Source organism: Ambystoma mexicanum, chromosome 4q (genome assembly GCF_040938575.1).
Source record: "Ambystoma mexicanum isolate Mex_15411 chromosome 4q, UKY_AmexF1_1, whole genome shotgun sequence".
Lineage (NCBI taxonomy): Eukaryota > Metazoa > Chordata > Amphibia > Caudata > Ambystomatidae > Ambystoma > Ambystoma mexicanum.
In genome coordinates, this window is record NC_090928.1 from 442,694,837 (window position 1) to 442,715,120 (window position 20,284).

A 20,284-nucleotide genomic window follows, 5' to 3' on the forward strand; every position below is an offset into this window, starting at 1 on the left:
TATGAATTCATATTTTTTTCCCTAAGTGACCTTGAGCCCTGCGTATTCCAACTGACCACCCCCAAACATTGCTTCACTATAGAAAGTCCTCAGCCATGTATAGCTTCTGAAAAACTTCTGTGATGATCCCTGGAAGAAGATCTTGTTATTTGGGTTTCACCCCTGCTCTATCCTCCTCTTGTTGTTCTCTGTTGGGCAATCTTCCTTCGATGCTTGACCTGATTTAAAAGGCCCAATCAACCAAGGGGCAATTGCAGATTGATGTCGGTCTTGACCACCCTCAAGTATCGTCAATGATTAGCATCTAAAATGATCATATGTTAAAAATGTATTAAATAACAAAGATGGCATTACTGGTAAGTAACTATTTGTTCATTTTGCAGGTGTCCTAATTGCATATGAGGGGCTAGCCCTTCACCTGGCATTGCTTCCCAAACTATGGATAGAGCTGTCCCAGTCTCAGGTAAAGTTTAACATTTGTGGCTCTTGCAGCATTGAATCTGGCCTAACATAAAGAAATAATTTAAATACAAAAATGTTTGTCCTTGTGATCTTACTTTTCAATTATGCTTCAGTGTATAAAAATATCAGACTGGCCATATTCTTATGGAATACTACTAAACCTGCATGGATCTTTTTCTGCCGAGAGTTGCCAGTGTGATGCTCAATATAATTGTTGCCTTTTTAGTAGTTTTTTGCAATATATGTTTGCATGTTTTCTGTTTTTAATAACACTAGCCTTAGCAGGCCAGTTTATTTCTGAGTTTCTCTTTGAACGGATTATATAGTATTGTAAGATATCACAAATACTTTTCTAATAATGTAAGAACTTCTTTTGTATAGATTGCCCGATTACCCTAATGTTATGTATTTTCTAATGGATACTTTATTCTGGCTGATTAAACATCTTTTGAAATACTCAAGAGGAGACTGGCCTAGAAAGTTTTGACAGACACCAGAGGACACCTTACAGCTCTGCATTGACTCCAACCGAAGGTGTCACCACGTATATGCAGGTATACAGGGTGACACCTGTATGTATACTTATCTGTGTGTGCCCTTTCTTCCATGATCTTCACAGAACAGTAACTTAAATTGGGTGTTTGGGCCGGACCATACTAAGGACAAATGTCCTTCCTGCCAATCAAAAGCAGTGGGAGCAGCTAAAGTTGGGGCAAAAGCTCCGCTTCCTGTTTTTGAGATGAATCTGCCTCTATTGATGAGGTAAGCCAGAAGCTGCTCTTTCAGTGGATTGTCTTTCTCCCGCAGATTCCTCATGGCATAGATATCCCCTTCCAGCTTCAGCTGCTCGTCGATCCATCTTGATTGTCTGCTCTGACGTGACATCGGGCATCGTACATATACTGCATCACTACGCCCCGGATCTCAATTCTTTTTTTCCGCCTGCTCAGCATGCTGCTCGTGAGCTACACTGCGATCCTTCAGACACTTGAGTTTTCACTCAACGTTTCTATTGATTTTCTCTCATCACGAGGGACTATGTCCCCACCCCAGATCTCGGGTTTCAAGCGCTGTACAGATTGCAGCTCGAAAATGTCGTTGACTGACCCGCATGATATATGCGTGTGGTGCCTCGGCATGGGCCACGACAAAGAGAGTTGCTCATCTTGCCCTAAGATGTTTTTGAAGTCCTTGAATGAGCGGGCAGCAACGCTCGCACTGGGCCCACCACCGTCCAAGTCATTGGCGTGGTCAACCGTTCGCTCCTCGGAGGCCGAAACGGAAGGCCCCCTCCTCCCCCGGAGAAGGAAGATGGGCATTGTCTTCCGAACTTGGTAAACCGTCAGCAGGGCCGGCGTCTAGATCTGAATGGAAGGACTTTAAGTCCCAGATGTTGGAGGTGTTCAAGAAGGCGGCTGCGGGTGTGGGTGAGCCCCCAATACAGCAGGCCCCCGGTAGCACTAGCAGCTCCCAGTGATTCCGGCCCCAGAGCGGCACTGATTTCAATGCCATCGGCGTCAGGGGAGCATTTGGGCTCTGTACCGAGCAAACCTGTCCGGCCTTTGACACCGGGACCTTCCTGTGCGCCTCAAGTGCTGATTGTCCTTTATGCAACGATCAGCGCCCAAAACCAAGCCATCGATGTCGACTGCAAAACTATCAACGTTGACAGGTCCTTCATGCCTTTGTCTAGGTCTTCTTCGGCTCAATGGCAAACCACTTCGGGCCGATGATGATAATCAAGGCGATATCGACCCCATTTACTCGGGAGCTGGCGGTACTGACTATTTTACCAGCCAAGCAGAACTGATGGCCTTGGCTGAGGGACTGCATGATGCCAGCTGTCTGGACACGTCTCCGGACATCGAGATGCAACAGGGCCTCCTGTATGCCCATACCAATGCAAAATTCAGGGCTCTTGTTGATACGGTGGTGGATACCCTCTGGTTGTACTCGCCAGCTCAGCCAGTCCTGGGTTATGACCTAACAGACATTCTCAATGATGGTCCTGCCACGGAAAGGGCTATTCCGTTAAATGCGGCTATTGCCTATCCCATTGCCGCCTTATGGCAGCGACCTTGCACGACACCTCCAGTAAACACAGACCTTACAAAGAAGTATTGGCCGGCAAGAGGGGATCCCTCATTTCTCTCCTCTCACCCAACACGGGAAGGTTTGCTTGTACAGGCGGCTGTGGTGTCCACCAGGCCCGCCACTTCCACATCAAATTTGCCAACTAATACAGCGAGCAAGAAAGTGGATTCCCTAGCGGAGAAAACATTCTCCTCCGAGAGCAATTCATTGAAGGCGACCCACGTTTCTTGTGGCTTTGCAAAGTACTCCTTTGGATTGTGGAAGGCGGTTGAGCAGGCAACCCAGTATGTCCCTGAAGGGGAGATGCGGGAGGGTTTCCTGCAGCTGGTGGATGATGGAAAACGGGCCTGGACGTGGCAGACTTTGTTGGACGGTAATGCGTTTGGCTATGGTTCTCAAGAGGAAGTCCTTCTTGCTTCTTGGGGTCTCTCCCAATGTCCAGAATAAGCTTCTCGACATTTCTTTTGATGGGGTGAACCTCTTCAGCCCAAAGGTCGATGACTGTTTGGAGAAGTTCAAAGTGTCCAAGCTCACTGCGAAGTTGCTCGGCCTAGCTGTGCAATAGCCGGCCAAACCTGCCTTCAGTTTCTCTTCTAGGGGCAGAAGCTATAGATGCTACGTCCCCTATGGCAGGAAGGCTCAGCTCCTGCAAGCCAGTCCGGGGGGGGGGGTGTTTCCCACACTCCGGAAGGGGCAGATGGGACCTCTAGAGGTCAGCAGACCACGGCGGCAGCAGCTGGGGTGGCTCTGCCCTCAAAGCCACTATTTCTTCTCCCACGATTCCCCCGGTTGGAGGACGGCTACAGAGTATTGGACCCAATGGGGGGAGATTACCTCTGACTCCTGCGCACTACATCTGGTGCAGTTGGGTTATTGTCTGCCTTTTTTTAAGAAGGCCACCAGACAGATCACCACCACCTCCTTGCCAAAAGGAATGGGAACAGGAGCAACTGTGAGCTCTGCTGTTCAAGAGTGCTGTGGAGGAGGTGCCGCCCAGGCAGAGAGGGTCAGGCTGTTATTCCTGGTATTTCCTGATGCCCACGAAGGGGGGAGGGTCTCCGTCCCATCCTGGACCTCAGCGCTATGAACAAATTCCAGAGGAAAGACAAATTCAAGATGGTGACTTTGAGAGAGATTCTCCACGCTCTCGAGTTGCAGGGCTGGCTGGTGTCCATAGATCTTCAGGATGCTTACTCCTATGTGCCGATACAGCAGAAGCGCATGAAGTTCCTGAGATTCCTCATAGGAGACGAGCACTACCAGTTCAAGGTGCTCCCCTTTGGGTTGTCCTCTGTGCCAGGGTCTTCACCAAGCTTATGGCTGTAGTCGTGGCTAACTTCAGGAGATCCGGCATCTATGTGTTTCCATACCTTGACAACTGGCTGATCCGATTGTTGTCAGCGGAGCAGGTCTTGTCCCACCTCAGGGACAGCTGACAGCTGCTCACTACTCCACAAGCTGGGCTTCTTCCTGAACTTGCAGAAGTCCCACACGACACCAGCTGAGATGCTCCAGTTCATCGGAGCAGTCTTAGACACTTGGGTAGGGAAGGACTTTCCTCCCGAGGAGAGAGTAGTCAGCTTGGCACAAATGGTACAGCTGTTTCAGACCCACACCACCTTACCAGCGGCTTCCTTCCTCTGCCTCTTAGGTGTCATGACCTCCTGCATTTGTCTGGTGCTAGCGGCCAGACTGCGGATGCAAACTTTACAATGGCTCCTGTGAGGTCAGTGGTCACAGTACTTCGGCACTTCAAGGGATGGTCTCAGACTGTCCAGGTCTGTGGTCAACAACCTTTGTTGGTGTGCCAGCAGCAGCACCATGCAAGCGTGGGAACCCTTCTGGCCTCTGTGGCCTCGGGTCCGATTGGTCACGGATGCATCTCTGATGGATTGGGGTGCTCACTGTGATATCTGCATTTCATCTCTCGCAGGCATTTGATTTGCCAGTGTTTTATCCACCACCGCTTCCCTCTAAAGAGGAGGAGCGTTTTCATCGACTGGACCATAAGAGAGCATTAAGCTTTTGCGTAGCCATGACAGCTGAGTACAGGAAAGTCAACCAATTGTGTGTGGCCTTTTCTTTATCCAGGAAAGGTTTGGCGGTATCGAAGCAGACTATCTTGCATTGGATCACACTATGTATTTCTGAATGCTACCATAAAGTGGGCAAGGAGTTACCCCCTGGCATCAGGGCACATTTCACCAAAGGGGCTTCTTTTTTGTAATAAAAAAAAAACTTTATTTAAGCAGACAGGTAGACAGACTGGGCATGGCAATCATAAACAACAATGATTACTGTATTGGTTCACATTGCATATCGATCTGGAGTTATTTCTTTATGCATTTCCAGGTTGAACGCTTCTTAAGTATTCAAAGAAAGGGCCCCATAGGTTCTTTGGTCTACTCACGGCAGTTACAATATAAACCTCCTCCTTTTCATTTATTTAAGTTTGAGCCATTTCTCACATGACGGTGCCACTTTAGATTTCCATTTCAATAGAATACATCTTTTTGCAACCATGCAGCACATATTAAACGGATCTACGTGATCCGACTGCGGATGATTTTCACGCGGCTGGAAAGTTTGCAAGAGAAATGTGCGAACCACCAAAGGTTCGCACATTTCCCATGCGAACACACGTACATAACCCCCACAACATACTCACAACACACACACCCCCAACACGCCCCCACCCCCAACATAAACATTCCCTACTTACCTTTTTCTTCACGCTGAGTCCCTGCGGCGCCAGTTCTCTTTCACTTCCGTGATCAGGAACTGGCGCCGCAGGGTCCTTTTTCTTTTTTTTTTAAATGTTTTTTTACGGGGGCTGCAGGGTTTCACCCGCTCACTATACTATACTGTAAAGTATAGTGAGCCGGGTGTTCAGGGGAACACCCCATGCAGCCCCCGTTTTTCTTTCTTTTTTTTTCTTTTTTCGGGTGTGCTGCAAGGGTGTCCCTTGCAACACCCCGCTCACTGTACCACACAGTATAGTGAGCGGGGAGTTGTGGGGACGCCCGCAGTGTTTTTATTTTTATACTTACCTAAAATGCTACCACCAAAGGTTCAAACTTTTGGTGTTCGAACCTTCGGTGGTAGCATTTTTAGGTCTTTGTCCATGCAAATTTTTGGATGCGTTAATAACATACAATACCTATTAAACAATCTACGTTCTTTAGTGTAAACTTTCCCAATATCATCCAGTAAGTATTTAAGGGGAAGATGTACAGGGGAATCCCATCCATAAATTGTAGTACTCCAGTGACGACCTGCTAAAATTGTGATACCATAGGGCAATTCCAGAATATGTCAATCGAGACAGCCCCTTCACATCCTCATCATGCATTTATCAACTGTATTTGGAAAAAAAGTGACGCCCTAGCAGGTGCATGATGCAATTGGTTTAGGACCTTGAATTGAATTAAGGGCAACCGTGCATTGAGTGTGGTATCTTTTGTTAGGAGGCAATATCTGCGCCATTTAGTCTCATCAATGCTCCTATTCAGTAATCTTTCCCAGTTAGACCTTGCAGTGTTCTGAGGCGTCTGAGCAGCCTACACAGTCTTGTATAGCCACGACACTTGTCCTCTTGGCATATCCCTTTGCACTATTGCATCTATACACTCACATGATTCTGGTTCGTGGGAAACGACTGCCATTTCCGGCGAGCCGCAGCCCTCATTCGGAAGTATTGTAATAATTTAACAGGGTTAGTTCCTAATTTCGCAGAAAATTCCTCTTGCGTCCTGAATCACCCCCTGGAAATAGATAACCCAGCACCATTGTTCTGCCCGGGTCCCAGGATGTCTGTATATCGGAATCATACGTGGGAGGGAGACCCAGACAGTTCCAAAGACCGATCTTCTAATTATAGGGAGCTGTTATTCCTAAAGGTCTAAATACTCTGGCCCATGCATTAACCGTTGTGCGCACTGTGTGAAATGTACAAGAATCTGTATACCGATCATCCAATATGACTGCTTTAAGGTCTGTATGAGCTGCACCATATTGTTCCAACGCCGGATGTACTGGACTGGGGTCCGGTACATACTAGTGTCCGGTCTATTGCGTTCGGGCGATAAGTAATATAAATCAAAGTTAGCTAGCCTCACCCCCCGCACTCCCCCACGTCCCAAACAAATTGCAACACCATAGACCGGAGTTTTTTAAAAAAAAATCCCCCCGACCAAATCGGTATAGAAGCATTATAATATAGAGGTTTGGGCCCCACCACCATTTTCAGTATGGATAATCTACCATATAGGGAAATCGGGAATCTGGGCCACAATGCTAATTTATCTGCCAGGGAGTTGAGGTATGTCTCGTGGTTATCTTCATACAGTATCGGTTGTGTACGGACACCTTCACTTCCAAGTATTTAAAACCAATTGGGGCCCATCTAAATCTTTGAGATCGACTGGTGTAGTAGTGCCATCAGCGAGCGGAAACATTTCAGATTTAGAAGTGTTAATTTTGTAGCCTGAATAACTTGTACATTTAGCCACTTCCTCCATAATTGGCCCTAGGTTTTGTTCAGGGTTCCGTAAGTAGAACAATGTGTCATCGGCATATAGGGAGTTGATCTGTGGGGCCCTGCTATATGTATTCCCCTATGTGCATGACAATCCCTCATCAGCCGGGCCAGTGGTTCTATCCTGAGTGCAAACCACAATGGAGAGAAGGGGAAGCCCTGGCTTGTTCCACGTGCCAATGTAAATGCTTAAGATAGGACACCGTTAGTTTGGACCTTAGCTACCGGGTTTGTATATAGTAGTCTCACATAACCGACAAAATGGTCCCCCATCCCAAAATGTTTGATCACCCCAAATACATAATTCCATGATACCGAGTCGAAAGCTTTTTCAGCATCGAGAGATGCTGCTACTGCCTCGGCCCGTGGGTTATTTTGTGATGTAATACCAAAGAGGCATCGTAGATTAAAAGATGTGGATCTTGTAGGAATAAAGCTTCACTGGACCGTGTGTACAAAATATGTCATGTACGGAAGGAGCCTATTTACTAATACAAAAATGTTAGCGTCAGTATTAATTAATGACAACAGACTATCTTCCTCCCTTTATCGATGGGCCTAGGCAGGTTTTGCCATATAACGTATCTCTTGATCTGCCAATTCGCAGAACTTCAACAGGTTACCCTTAATTACCCCCAAAAGCACCTTGTTGGCAGTAGTGCCATTTTCATTCTCTAAACTGCGCTGTTGCCATTCTATCTCTGCTAGCTCCCGCCTAGTGGCCTTAAGTACCCCATTCGTGACTGAGATCATCGTGCCACACAACCAGACCTTAAACATGTCCTATATCGTGGAGTATCTCGGAACCCAATCCTCATTTGTCTCTTAAAACCCTTAAATGTTCTCCTGTAGATCCTCTACCAGTTCACCGTCTGTTAGTATGATTCGTGGCATCGTCCACAGGTGGTAGGGGCGCAGCAAATCAGAGTTCCAGAGTGATCTGACAAAGTACGGTGTAAAATTCTGCGTTCGCGCAAACATGGTGCCCATATTGCTGAGAGTAGCCAGAAATCAATCCGTGACATAGCATCGTGGACTGTAGAGTAATATGTATATTCGGCTGCCCTCAGGTGTTCATCCCTCCACACATCAATCAGCCACGTTTGTTCCATTGCCTGTTTGATCATTTTAGCTGCAGCAGTCATTTCATGCTGTGTGGTACTTGAGTGGCCCCTAAGGGGATCTAAGATTGTATTGAAATCACCACCCCATATGACGGGGCGTCTGCCATCTTCACCAGCCTCTGAGGCACCTGGCTATAAAATCCTGCGTTGTCAATGTTTGGACCATAAGTGTTAACTAATATGACCTTTTCACCTGAGATATCCCCTCTCACTATAACATATCAGCCCTTGGGTCTGCCTGTGTCTCCTCTGCTTGAAAAGGTAGCAATTGATGCACCAGAGTAAGCACTCCCCTGGGTTGAGAAGAGTAGTTTGTGTAATATCTCCGACGCCCCCATTTGGGTGCAAAGCCTCTCATGTAGTGGCCCTAGTGCATGTGTTTCCTGCAACATTACAATTTTCTGGGAGTGGCTGTCCAGGTACGCTATAATCTTCCTAGCTTTAATAGGATCGTTCAGGCCCCAAGAATTCCACAATAACATTTCCACCACTTCACCTGGCATTTAGTTATAAGTAAAAACAGTGATCATGCATGTATCTCTGAAGACCAATTGGCATGTAGTACAACCCACGTCCAACAACCCACCCATCACAGCCTGCTTTTGCTCTTTAATCCCTCCTGCTTGCCCAAATCCCCTATCCAAGGCCCCCACTCTAATACCCCAACTTGACCTAATGCCCCCACCCTCAGTATCTAACCCAACTGGATGATGTAACCCTTGTGTAACCGTGGAACTTTCCTGGGGTGCGCTGTCAGCAGTCACGACTTAGAACGGCCAGTCCGATGGCCGTGTGTCCCGGCTTTAACAGTTTCTCATACCAGAGCATTACATTGTCATAATGAGTCTGTGTAGGGGCTTCCCCGTTCACTCACCAATGTCGTTCCGCCCGAGTTCTGCTCCCGGACCATGATTTTGAGCAGAATCAACGCCTCAATATGGGCTATGGCGTCCGCAGGATTCTCAAAGAAATGTGCCCTTCTGCCGTGCCGAATACATAGCTTTGCAGGAAACACAAGGGAATATGGGACGTGCCTGGCTCTCAATAGTTTCTTCACTGGATCATATAGCTATCTCAGGACCTGGATCCCGGTTGCGAAATTCAGGTAAATATGGATATTGTTGGCTTCATAACAAAGTGTCCCTTGTTCTCTGGAAAGCTTCAGGATGACATTCCTGTCCCTATAATTGAGAATTTTTGCAATAATAGTGTGCAGAGGGGCCCCAGGTCTAGGCACCGTGGCAAGAGCGCAATGTGCACGCTTAGCCAGGAAATGTGTGGAAAATGTAGCTGCCCGAACATGGTTTTTAGTATGCTTTCAATTAATGGTTCCCTGGGCCCTTTGCATGCCGCTCCGGGCACTCCGACAATGCGCATGTTGTTTTGCCTTCAGTGTGACTCTAGGTTATCACACTTGCCACAGACTTTAATGAGTTCAGCCCTTAGCTCTGCGATGTCCCGGTCATGTCGGCCCACCTTGTCCTCCACCTCTCTAATCCTGGTCTCTGCTTCATTGACGCAGCCAGTCTCTTTCTCAAGTTTAGATTTCAATGACCCAATAGCTGCCACAATATCGTCCAATTGAACATAAATGGACATGAAGCCACTCTGCATGGCCATCAGCAGCTGATCCTTGCGGGCATATCTGGATGTGGTGCTTGGGCCTCCTCCCTGTCCCTGGGCCACACTTTTTTCCTGCACCTTTTGTCATGTTGTTAAACTGGTCTTAAACGTTCTCCACCTCCTCTTGTACGGCGATGTACCACTACGCAGTGGCCTTGGGTCAAGAACCATTTTTGTCCACCGCACAGCTTTCCACTGCCTACGGACCCAGTAGTGCCACTTTCAAAATCTCGGCAGGCGGCACCAGTGTACTCCTTATCTTCAGTGCTGCCACTATCTTAGAGAATCAATGATTAAGCACCATTAAGCACCATCTCAAGAAGGCAATCTTCACCAATTGTCCTGTAGCATCCAACCCACTGTCAACTCCAGGTACATGCTCTGGCTCTTGGGCCCGCAGCACTCCCCACCAATCCAGTGGGGGACTGAGGGTCTAATAATTAGTATGCCAGCCGTCAAATCTGACAGCTGCCTCTGGTACCAAAGAGTGCTGTCCAGTCCAGCCATCCACTTTCACTACATATGTGGGGACTCACTTGTTTATTATGCTTTCTAGCTGTCCACGCCTGATTGGGGAATGGTGCCAGCAGCTAGTATGCTGTCTGGTTCACTAGCCTCTATCACGCTTCAATTGCCTGGTCTAATCTTTTTAGTTGTGCCAGGAACTGTTTTGTAGTATATACTGCAAGGTTAAGGAATGGTCCCCCATAAGGATGTTTACTTCTTGTCTGTGAGGTTCCCTTTTTTTTTACTCCAGTAGCATCATACACCCGCCTCTCGGGTCCCCCACTGCTGAGATCTGCGGTCACCTGCAATAGTCATGGCTTCTCCACAGCACTGCACCCAATTAGGCACCGGATCGTTGCTCCGAGTGACGCTGCAGGTCGCAGAGCAGCGCCGCGGAAGGAATGTGGCTTACACAGTTATGATAAGTGTGCATTTCCCCTGTCTCTCGTCTCTCTCCCCAGGCCCACTGGGGTCTCCGGTAGGCTACGGCGGTCAGCTGTCAATGCGCCAAAGTCAGCTATGTTCACTGCCACTATCTTTGCCTGGCGGTCGTTTACCCACTTCAGCGTGTGTCCTTATTTTATTCTGCTTTTAAGCAACTCGGGGACGGCGCGGGGCAGGCTGCTGGATCCTTCAGCCCCATACCGACCGACTGTGCCGCAGGTTAATGTAATCGCATCTCCAAATCTCCTGGAAGCCCTTGCCGGATCAGTTCAGGCAGCCGCTCTGTCGGATTTGCCAAGGCTCAATCCTCCTCCTCCTCCTCCTCTTTTCAATGGATCAGGGCTAACTTTGGACGGGGCATGCTTCTCCTCTTTAGCTTCCTTCATCAGCTTTCCAACATCATCAACTCTGGCACCAACAGGCTATTTAGACGTTAAGGATCGGGCCGGAGCTCTCACTCTGGCGTCTATTACTCTTGCTGCTCAGCAGCGCCCCCACCAGAGGGGTTTCTACCCCTACAGCGCTGCAAATAGGAGTACCGGTCAGGGACATCTGCCGGAGGCACAATCTGGTCTTCGCTTCATACATTCACAAAGCAGTACAGTCTGGACATCGCCTGTGTGGCTGATGCTCACTTTGGAAGGGCGGTGGTGCAAAATCTGCTGATGCAAAGCTTTCATCTCACCTCCATTATTTCTACTGCTTTGGGAATCTATCTGATGAGGAATTTGCGGGAGAAAGGCAATCCATTGAAGGAGAAATTACTTACCGTAATGTTTTTTCTATGGATTCTCCTCCCACAGATTCTGCATCACCCTTCTCATCCATTCCGCTAAGAAAGTGCCTGCAGAAGTTGTGAAAGAAGTGGTAGCAATTGGCCCAAGATCTCTCGTCCTTTTCTTGATTTCAAAGCACATGCCTCCTTCTTGTTCTAGATTTGTTTTCTAATGTTTTGTTGGCTATTTGGCCATCTTTTTCTCACTAGTTTTCCTCTGCAGTGTCTGAGCTTGGCGAGAAAAAGGTGGGAACTGAGGTACGGGGCGTAGTGACGCAGTATATGTACAACCCCCGGTGTCACATCTGGAGCCAATGATCAACCACTCAGTCGAGATGGATCGACGATTGCCGGCCGAGTCGAGGTTCAGCACGCCCCCTGTCAAAGTTTTTTTCTGAGCAGAGGAAGCTGGAAGGGGATATTTATCGGATGAGCAATCTGCGGGAGAAGAATCCATAGAAATGACATTTTGGGAAGTAATTTCTCCTTCTCACCAAGTTCCATTCTGGAAGAGTACAGAGCTTTTAGGGCTGCTATGCTCAACATTTTTCATTAGACTGTGCCTTCCCTGTAGGTCCATCTTTGTCCAAGTCCACTCCCCATTCGCTGAATATTGTAGACCAAGGTCAGTCCCATCAACATACACCTTGTTGTTCAGTCCAAAAATCTTCTTAGCCATCAGTATCTGATCTCAGACTTGGGTTTCAACACGAAACTATTTGGTGCCTGCCTTATCGGTGTGAGCCGCATTGAATGCCATTGTCTTTCAATTAATTGGCTTTACCAAATCACCCTTTGTTATCCCCACTCCATGAGCTGCAGGCCCCTTATTTGGAGGATGAGAAAATACCTTTTGGCCTGGAGAGTAGGCGCAGATTGGGTGCCTTCAACCCAGAGAGGAGGTTTGCTCAAATTTCCCTTTTGATCAGGTGTTACTTGATCTAGCACAAGGCCGGTATTTAGAGATAGGAACTGTTCGTGCTTTTTTTTTCGTGACTAATTTAGGGTCTTTTCAAAATGTGCTCATCAATCCTATAGGTACCCCATGTCTCCCAGCTCCTACAGTTCAGATGAGGGTCCATGCCCTTAAAGACATGTGTATGCTGTTGCTTCCTATGACATGCACATACTTTTCAGTGCAGTGTTCATGGAGTCTTTTTATCCAACACCCTACCTCTGAGAGCCTTGTCTAGGAATCTATTGTCGGGGGCAGACCTACACCATCCTCCACAGTACCCCTTGACAGAGAATCAAAAAGTGTTGATTCTTACGACAGGTACAACTTTGCATCAGGAAGGGTTGCATCGAGATCCATCAATGCTTCTTGCACTTTACCTTAACACACCCATTTCCTTTAGGGTGCAGCAAGTATAGCAGGAAAACACTTTTCCCCTCTACCAACTCATGGTACATGTGAAGGTGACATAGAAGCAGCTGTGCCATATTAAGTTTGACACAGAAGACTCTGGCATGTACTGTGGTTATATAGATGTTGGTAAATCGACTACTCTTGGATGAGGACGTCTTGGTTTACCTAGGATTTCCAAACCAAGCTGCTGTATATGCTGTTCAATGGTGGAACCTTTTTTGGAAGCAGAAGGTTAAAGACTTGCACAACATCCAAATTATTAGGGCTGGCCATCCGCTCTATCACTTTGGCATCTTTTGCTTCTTCTTCCAAGGATGCAGCCTTATCAGGCCTTTATCGCTTCCAAAAGCAGAAGTTCAGTGGAAAACGCCAGCAGCAGCTGCATCAACAGAGTTGTTCTTCTGCCTTGAGGGGAAGAGTATGTGTCATGAAAGCAGTCTGAATATGAGCTCTTTGCTGCTATCCTCGGAAAAATGTGGAGGTGTCTTTTTCCCATCCCTTGCCTGTGGCCTTGGCATGTTCAATATTTTCTGCCAGAAATGGTATAACATTACTTCATTCCAGTATGTGATGCAAATCATCTGCAATGGTTATGGCCTTCCATTCCTGAAGAGAACATCCCCCATGTTGCTATGCCATCGACAGTCCCTATTTTCTGAGAGGAGATTACAAAGCTTCTCCTCATATTGGCTATAGAATTTGATCCCCATTCGTAGTTGGTTCAGGACTGGTTTCCTGGTATTTGCTGGTCCCAATGAAAAAGGATAGGTGTCTCATACCCATCTTGAAACTCAGGCTTCTAAACAAGTTCCTCTGGAAGGAGACATGTAATATGGCCAGATTTCTCAGGCACTGGCACTTCAAGATTGGATGGGGTTCCTTGATCATCAGGGCACCTATGTTCAAGTATGAATCCACCAGTACCTGAGATTTACAGTAGGCCTAACATACAATCGGTTACTATGCTGCCTTTCAGGTGTTCATGAAGATGTGATGGCAGTGGTGGTGTTTCACTTAAGGAAGGAGATGATACACACCTTTCCATATCTCAAAGACTTTGCTCCTTCCTGTGAAATCAGAACCTTCGAGAATATAGTTTAACACAGTCCAGATGAATCCAGTTTATTGGTCCTGTTTTGGACACAGGATTAGACAAAGCTTTTCCACCACAAAAGAGGGATTCATGTTACATCTTTCTAGTTCCTGATGCCAGACTGAGGATGAGATATCTTCAGTACTCACTGAGGACTCTGTGTTCACAATACTGTAGCAACTAAAGAGAACTCTGTTATACCTGGCTTGAGAGCTATAAGTGCATGTATTATGTTGTGTTTACCTCACTAATCTTCAGTGCAGGAATGTAGAAAGTTATTGTTACAGATGAATGATGGCTACGGGAATGTTGGGTGAGTGTGATGTATGTATATTTCTGAGGGTGTGCTGCTAGTGTCTGAGGATGGATCAATGAGTGTCACTCTGTAGAACATCTGAATCCAACCTGTAATTATAACAACATTCTTAGTACCTGCATGACTCAGGGACCTACAAAAGAGTGTGGAACCTTTTCTTCACTTCATAACACCCTTTTTTGTGTAGATATTCACGATTGCAGAAATATGCGATTGTGGTCTTTCACCGTTCTTCAGAGGAAACCATTTTAGGCCCTACCTGACCTCAACACACCCTGGTAACAAATCTGCTGTCACGATGTTGGGGTGCTCACATTCCAGACTTTTTCATTCTGCTTTGTTTGAATGATAATTCGTTCTTCTGGCCTGATCCCTTCTCTTGATGTGCCCTGATGCCTGCAAGCTCCGGCGCTATGTAAATATACAAATAAATATACAAATAAAATAGATGCTCTTTTAGTTGAGTGCATGCAAACTAGCATTGAAATCTTTTTTGACACTGGTCAGGAATAAGTGTGAGGAGTCAGAAATGAAAAGCCAGACACAAAGTTGTCATGTTTCTGGTTGAAGACTTTTATTAACATAAAGTGGGTTGGGAAAATGCCTCTATGACCCTTCTCTAAGAGGCATTTTCCTACCTAAAACCAAAACTAAGGATCTGTCTGTTTCAGGATGTCAAAATTCAAACTGTCCTTGTGTCCAGACGTTCTATCCTGATCCTTGCACTACAAACCAAATCAAAAGGCGAAATGGGAAATGTCTTTAACCTGGTGATTGCAAAAAGAGTTCATAAAGGAAAAATAGAACAACATAAAAGTTCTCCAGGGTAAAAGATTCTTGGTTCCAGAGGGTGATTACCTTCCCCTGGATTCTTTCTCAATTCAAATACAAAGGTATTCCAAAGTCAAAATAAGATCTTTATTCCAGGGGAGTTCCTTTCTCCTAGATTTTGTCTCAGATTAATTAATCCTTTCAAGACAGCAATTCACCAATAGTAGCAAGCCTTGGTTGCAGAGGTTTATTCCCTTCCCCTGGATTTCTCAACACCAATATTGTAACAATTCTTGATGTCTTTCTTGGCTGACGATAATACTATTTGGCATCTTCAAAATGAGGCCAATGATTCTTGGTCTAACAATTCTTTGTGTGTTTCCTTGACACACAACAATCTTTTTTATTACAAAGCTCCTTAACCATGTAATTCCTTTTTTCAAAGGTTCCTTCTTTCAAAAGTTCTTCTTTGATTAAACAAACACAGTCCTTTCTTGGGACTTCCTGTAGATTTGCAACTGCCTGGTATACTCCCTTGCCAGGACTTTGTGTGCAATTGTGACTGCCTGGTTTACTCTCATGCCAGGACCTCTCATGTACTTGTAACTGCCTGGTTTACTCGCCTGCCAGGCCTTCTCACATTTGTATGGTAAATCATTTCACATTTGCACATATTTTCTTTGGTTCTGTATATCTGATTGTTTCAACATTCCCCCTTGGTTTTCCCCAAATCTGCATCCCATATTCTCATGGGGCTCATATTTGCAATCTCCCTTCTTAATTTGCAATATCTTCCCAATGTCTCTGTTTGTGTGGTTTTAAAGTTTACAAATTGTGTTGGGCGCGGTCGCCGAAACGCCCCGGGGTTCCCCCTTTGCTTGGGTTGGCTCACGGGCACTGCGTGGCATCTTTGGTTCTGCTTGTGCTTATGGGGCACAGCTTTGCCACCTGCTTTCCACTCTGATCTGCTTTCACATCGTTCTGGTACCTTTTGTGGCTTCTTGTCAGCACGCCAGCCTTCCTTCAGGTCAGGGTAAGCGAAGCATTGCTTTCTCTGGCTGCCAAACGCACAGTAATCCTCTGTCGGTTCCTGGCATGTATGCAGCACAGCCTACTTGCTCAATGTTTCTCAAAGGTTCGATCCCCGTGTACGCGCTTAGAAACCTCTGGGTATTAAACACGTTATAAATAAACTATCATATCATAGATGCCTAGCAAAAAGGGATTTAGGGTATTGGGTTCCAAGGGGTCTGCTTCATTGTCAAATGGGGAATAGCATCTCCCTCTCAAAGGAGCCATAACATTTCCCTGGGGGCTGTCCCCTCCCATATGATCCTCCCTCATATAGCCGTCCCCAGAGTCAGGATCAGGTTACGGCTTCATGGAATCATGGAAGGAGGTTACAGCCGGGGAATCTGTGATGACTCCACTGGATTCGTCACACAAGGCAGCCATGAGCCTGATGGACAGCTCTGTCGTCATGAATATAATGAATAGGGCATGCTTCAACTATCCTGGAAAGCCATGCTCCTTTGATTTTGGGTGCGCACACATGGCGCCCACCTCAAGAGTACCTGCCTTGCAATGAAGTAGAAGGTTTGCGTGTATGCCCTCAGCCATCTGGTGGGTGTTTTCCACCAGTGGGAGTTGAGCAATGTATAAGATCATGAACATGTGGTGGTTTCCCTTAAGTGGACCTTTTCGCATCCAGTACAAACCTGAAGTATTCTAGATTCTGCTTGAGGGATATTCCCCATTGAGCCCTTGGAGATACCTTGGTAATATATATGTGAATTTGAACTTGTGTATGCTTTTACCCAATTTGCACTCTTGCTGGTAGTGCTGCAGAAGCTGAAACATTGCTGGGCAACAGTTATCTTAGTCCCCATGGATAGGGTCAGGAGAACCCAGTTCCCTGTTCTAATGATATGTCCACCCTGAAAATCCATTGGAAAGCCAATTTCCTCCCACAGGAAGGCATGTTGGTTGTTCATCCCTACACATTCCTGCCTCTTATGGTACCAACACTGGGATTTTTGCAGGGGGTCATGGACATTTGGTTGTCAATGCGCAAAAACAACATTTAGTGTTATGGGAAGGGCGTGGGCCTCTCAGCGTGTCCACTGATGGTTGTTCTTGGAGTTTCTGTTGTTCTTGGCCAAAATACAGTTAAGAACTACATGGAGGCCCTCTCCATTTTCAAGGAAAGCCTAAGGCGAGGTCTTATTTTATTGTTCCTACAGTTATCCATTTTCTAAGTGGTCTGGTGAACTTTCCACTAACCCCTTTTGCTGAGCCCTATTGGGACCTCTATTTAAGCCTTTATAGACTTGATCACTTAATCTTCTTACACTAAATTGGCTTTCTTGTTGCTTTAAGTCCAATGGGTTGCATTCTCCCACAGATTCCTCATCTTGATAGATATCCATCCAGTGTCGCTTCCTTGGAAAATTTGGACAAGGGGCGTAGTGTAGGTCGACATCATCTCTCAACTCCCTCGTGTTCAGTTGCACCACTCCTAGACTCTGGACGTGACATCGATCATCATGCTTAAGGGATGCACTATGCCCCTACCTACATTCCTTTTTTCTGAGTGCCATGCGCAAATATGCAGCGAAATCCCTGCGTGAGAGGGCTGGGAAACTGGCTTTGGGCTGACCTGTTGACAAATCTCTGGCACGGTCACCCATCCGGTCCTCGGAGGCCGAGACTGAGGGACCCATCCCATCAAGGGGAAACACTGACATTGTAAGGAGACCAAGAAACGGTTCCATTCCAGGAGCCATTCCTCGTGGAAAAAGAAGCAGCACCACCGCCATTGACGCAAGTCCAGCTAGTCGTCGGAACGAGGTAAGCCCTGGGCAGGGCCGACCACTCGAGAAGAGTGGGAGAGTTTTAAGACCTCTATGTTAGAATTGTTTAAGATGGAAGCGGCTGTAGGTGCAGCTCCAGCCCCCGACCAGCAAACTTTATTTTTTTTAAACTTTGGTTTTATTAACATTTTCTTAATATAACAAACAGGCTTAAAGCATTTTCAAAGGGTATACAAATGACTGGCACAATAACCCCGCCCGATCCCCCCTCACCCTCCCAAGACGGGCCCTCCCCCCTAGTAACTTAGTCCCAGTTGAACCCTCTTTTAGGGGAGACGCGTTGAAACCTCTGTATGTCCGGAGCTCGGGAAAGAGCGTGAACGTTGACTACGTGTATGGATATATTTCGTCCCCCGGGCCGTGGGCGCCTGTTCCATCCGTGTTTCCTCCCTGTGGATCAGTAGACATCCCATCCACAGGTCTGCTGCACCCCGTACCAATTTGCTTGGAATGAGCCCAGATCATTGTTCATCATTGCCGATAACATGTCCATCAAGAACATATTTTTAACCTTTTGTAGCCAATCCTCCTTCAAGGGGGTCTCCGGGCTCTTCCATTTCTGGGCCAGGGCTACCCTTCCCGCCCTCAACATTGTTTCCCACATTCTTGGGTACCTGTATATGCCGACAAGCAAACTTTGGTGGCAAAAGCGGCATTCGCTGCTCCTGACTCCAAGCCAGCCACTCCATCGACATTGTTGGTGTCGAAAGCATCTTCGGGTGTTACTCCCGTCAGGAATAAGTCACCGGAAGGCTATAGGGCCGAGGCTCCCAACATCTATCGGTTACCGGAGCGTCCCTCGGCGCCAAAAGTACCATCGGCATCAAAAGCTTCGGCTTTGAAACTTATCCTCAAGCCTTTGGTGCCGACAGTCGCTGATGGTTCGTTTGTGCTACTGTCGAGATCTGGTTTCATCGATTCCATTCATTCCATTTTCAGAGTCGACTAACATGATGACCCTGAGGACACGGTCGACCCAGTTTACATGGGAGCCAGCGGAATCGACTATTTCGACGACCAGGCCAATTTATTGGCTTTGGCTCAGGGTTTACATGATGCCAGTGGTCTGCATACTTCTCCAGACCTGGAGTTACAGCAAACATAGCCCTATACCCACGCTAGTGGGAAATTCAGGGAGCTGATTCAGATGGTAGTTGGCACCCTAGGGTTGAAGACAACCACTGCCCCTCTTCAGGGGTATGATCTTAACATTTTGGACAAGAGTCCCACTGTCGATCACAATATGCCTTTCAACCCAGCCATTGCAGACCCCTTAGCCTCCTTATGGCAGCACCCTTGTACCATTGCCCCTGTGAATGCCAATTTCACAGGGAAGTTTAGGCTGGCAAGATGAGATCCTTCTTTCCTTGCCACACATCCTTCCCTGGAAAGGTTGGTTATACAGCCTGCCACTGTTTCGACCAGACCCACAGCATCCACCTCTAACCTGCCTATAGACGGAGAGGGGAAACAATGTGATACTTTGGCCGGAAAGGTGTTCTCTTCTGGTAGCATGGCACTTAAAGCCACTAACGTGGCGTGTGGTTTCGTGAAGTACTCGTTTGGCTTATGAGAAGCAGTAGAATAGGCTGCTGAGTACGTCCCTGAGGGTGCAATGCGGGACCGCTTTTTACAGCTGGTGGAGGATGGGAAGGAGGTAGCCAAACAGTCATTACAAACGGGCCTGGACGTGGCAGACTATGTTGGCAGAGCAATGGGATCAGCAGTTGTGATGAGACTCTAAGCATATCTTAAAACCTCTGGCTTCTCCCCAAATGTCCAAAACAGGTTGCTGTATATGCCTTTTGAAGGTGACATGCTTTTCGGGCAGAAAGCTGACAAATCCTTGGAGAAATTCAAGGAGTCAAAATTGGCTGCTAAATCTTTGGGCCTAGCGGCGCAACCAGCCAACCCTGCCTTAAGCTTCGCCTCCAGGGCAGAGGCTATAGACATTACATGCCCTATGGCAGGAGGCTGCAGCTCCCACAAGCCAGGCAAGGGCAGAGGCGCTTCTTGCATCCCTGAAGGGGCAGAGGGGCCTCTAGAGGCTATCAAGCAGCAGCAGTGGCAGGGTCACCCGTGCCCTCTAAGCCTCTTTGATCCCCCCCCCCCCACGACACGATGCACTGGTTGGTGGACGGTTGGCAGGTCATTGGCCCCAGTGGCGGGAAATAACTTCTGACGCCTGGGCCCTGCAGTTGATTCAGTGGGGTTATTGTCTGCCTTTCCTGAAGAGGTCTCCAGACAGACCTCCACCTCCCCCAATCCAACCGGGACAAGAGCTCCAGGAAGAACT

General features: G+C 47.2%; 1 protein-coding gene across 1 annotated transcript in view; it reads left to right on the forward strand.

The window, feature by feature from the left end:
• USP34 (ubiquitin specific peptidase 34) overlaps positions 1-20,284 on the forward strand; it is a 3,618,222-nt gene that overhangs the window by 3,461,164 nt on the left and 136,774 nt on the right. Inside the window, exon 75 of the mRNA XM_069608012.1 lies at positions 384-463. Coding sequence (XP_069464113.1) covers positions 384-463 — 80 coding nt within the window. The remainder of the gene's footprint in view (positions 1-383; positions 464-20,284) is intronic.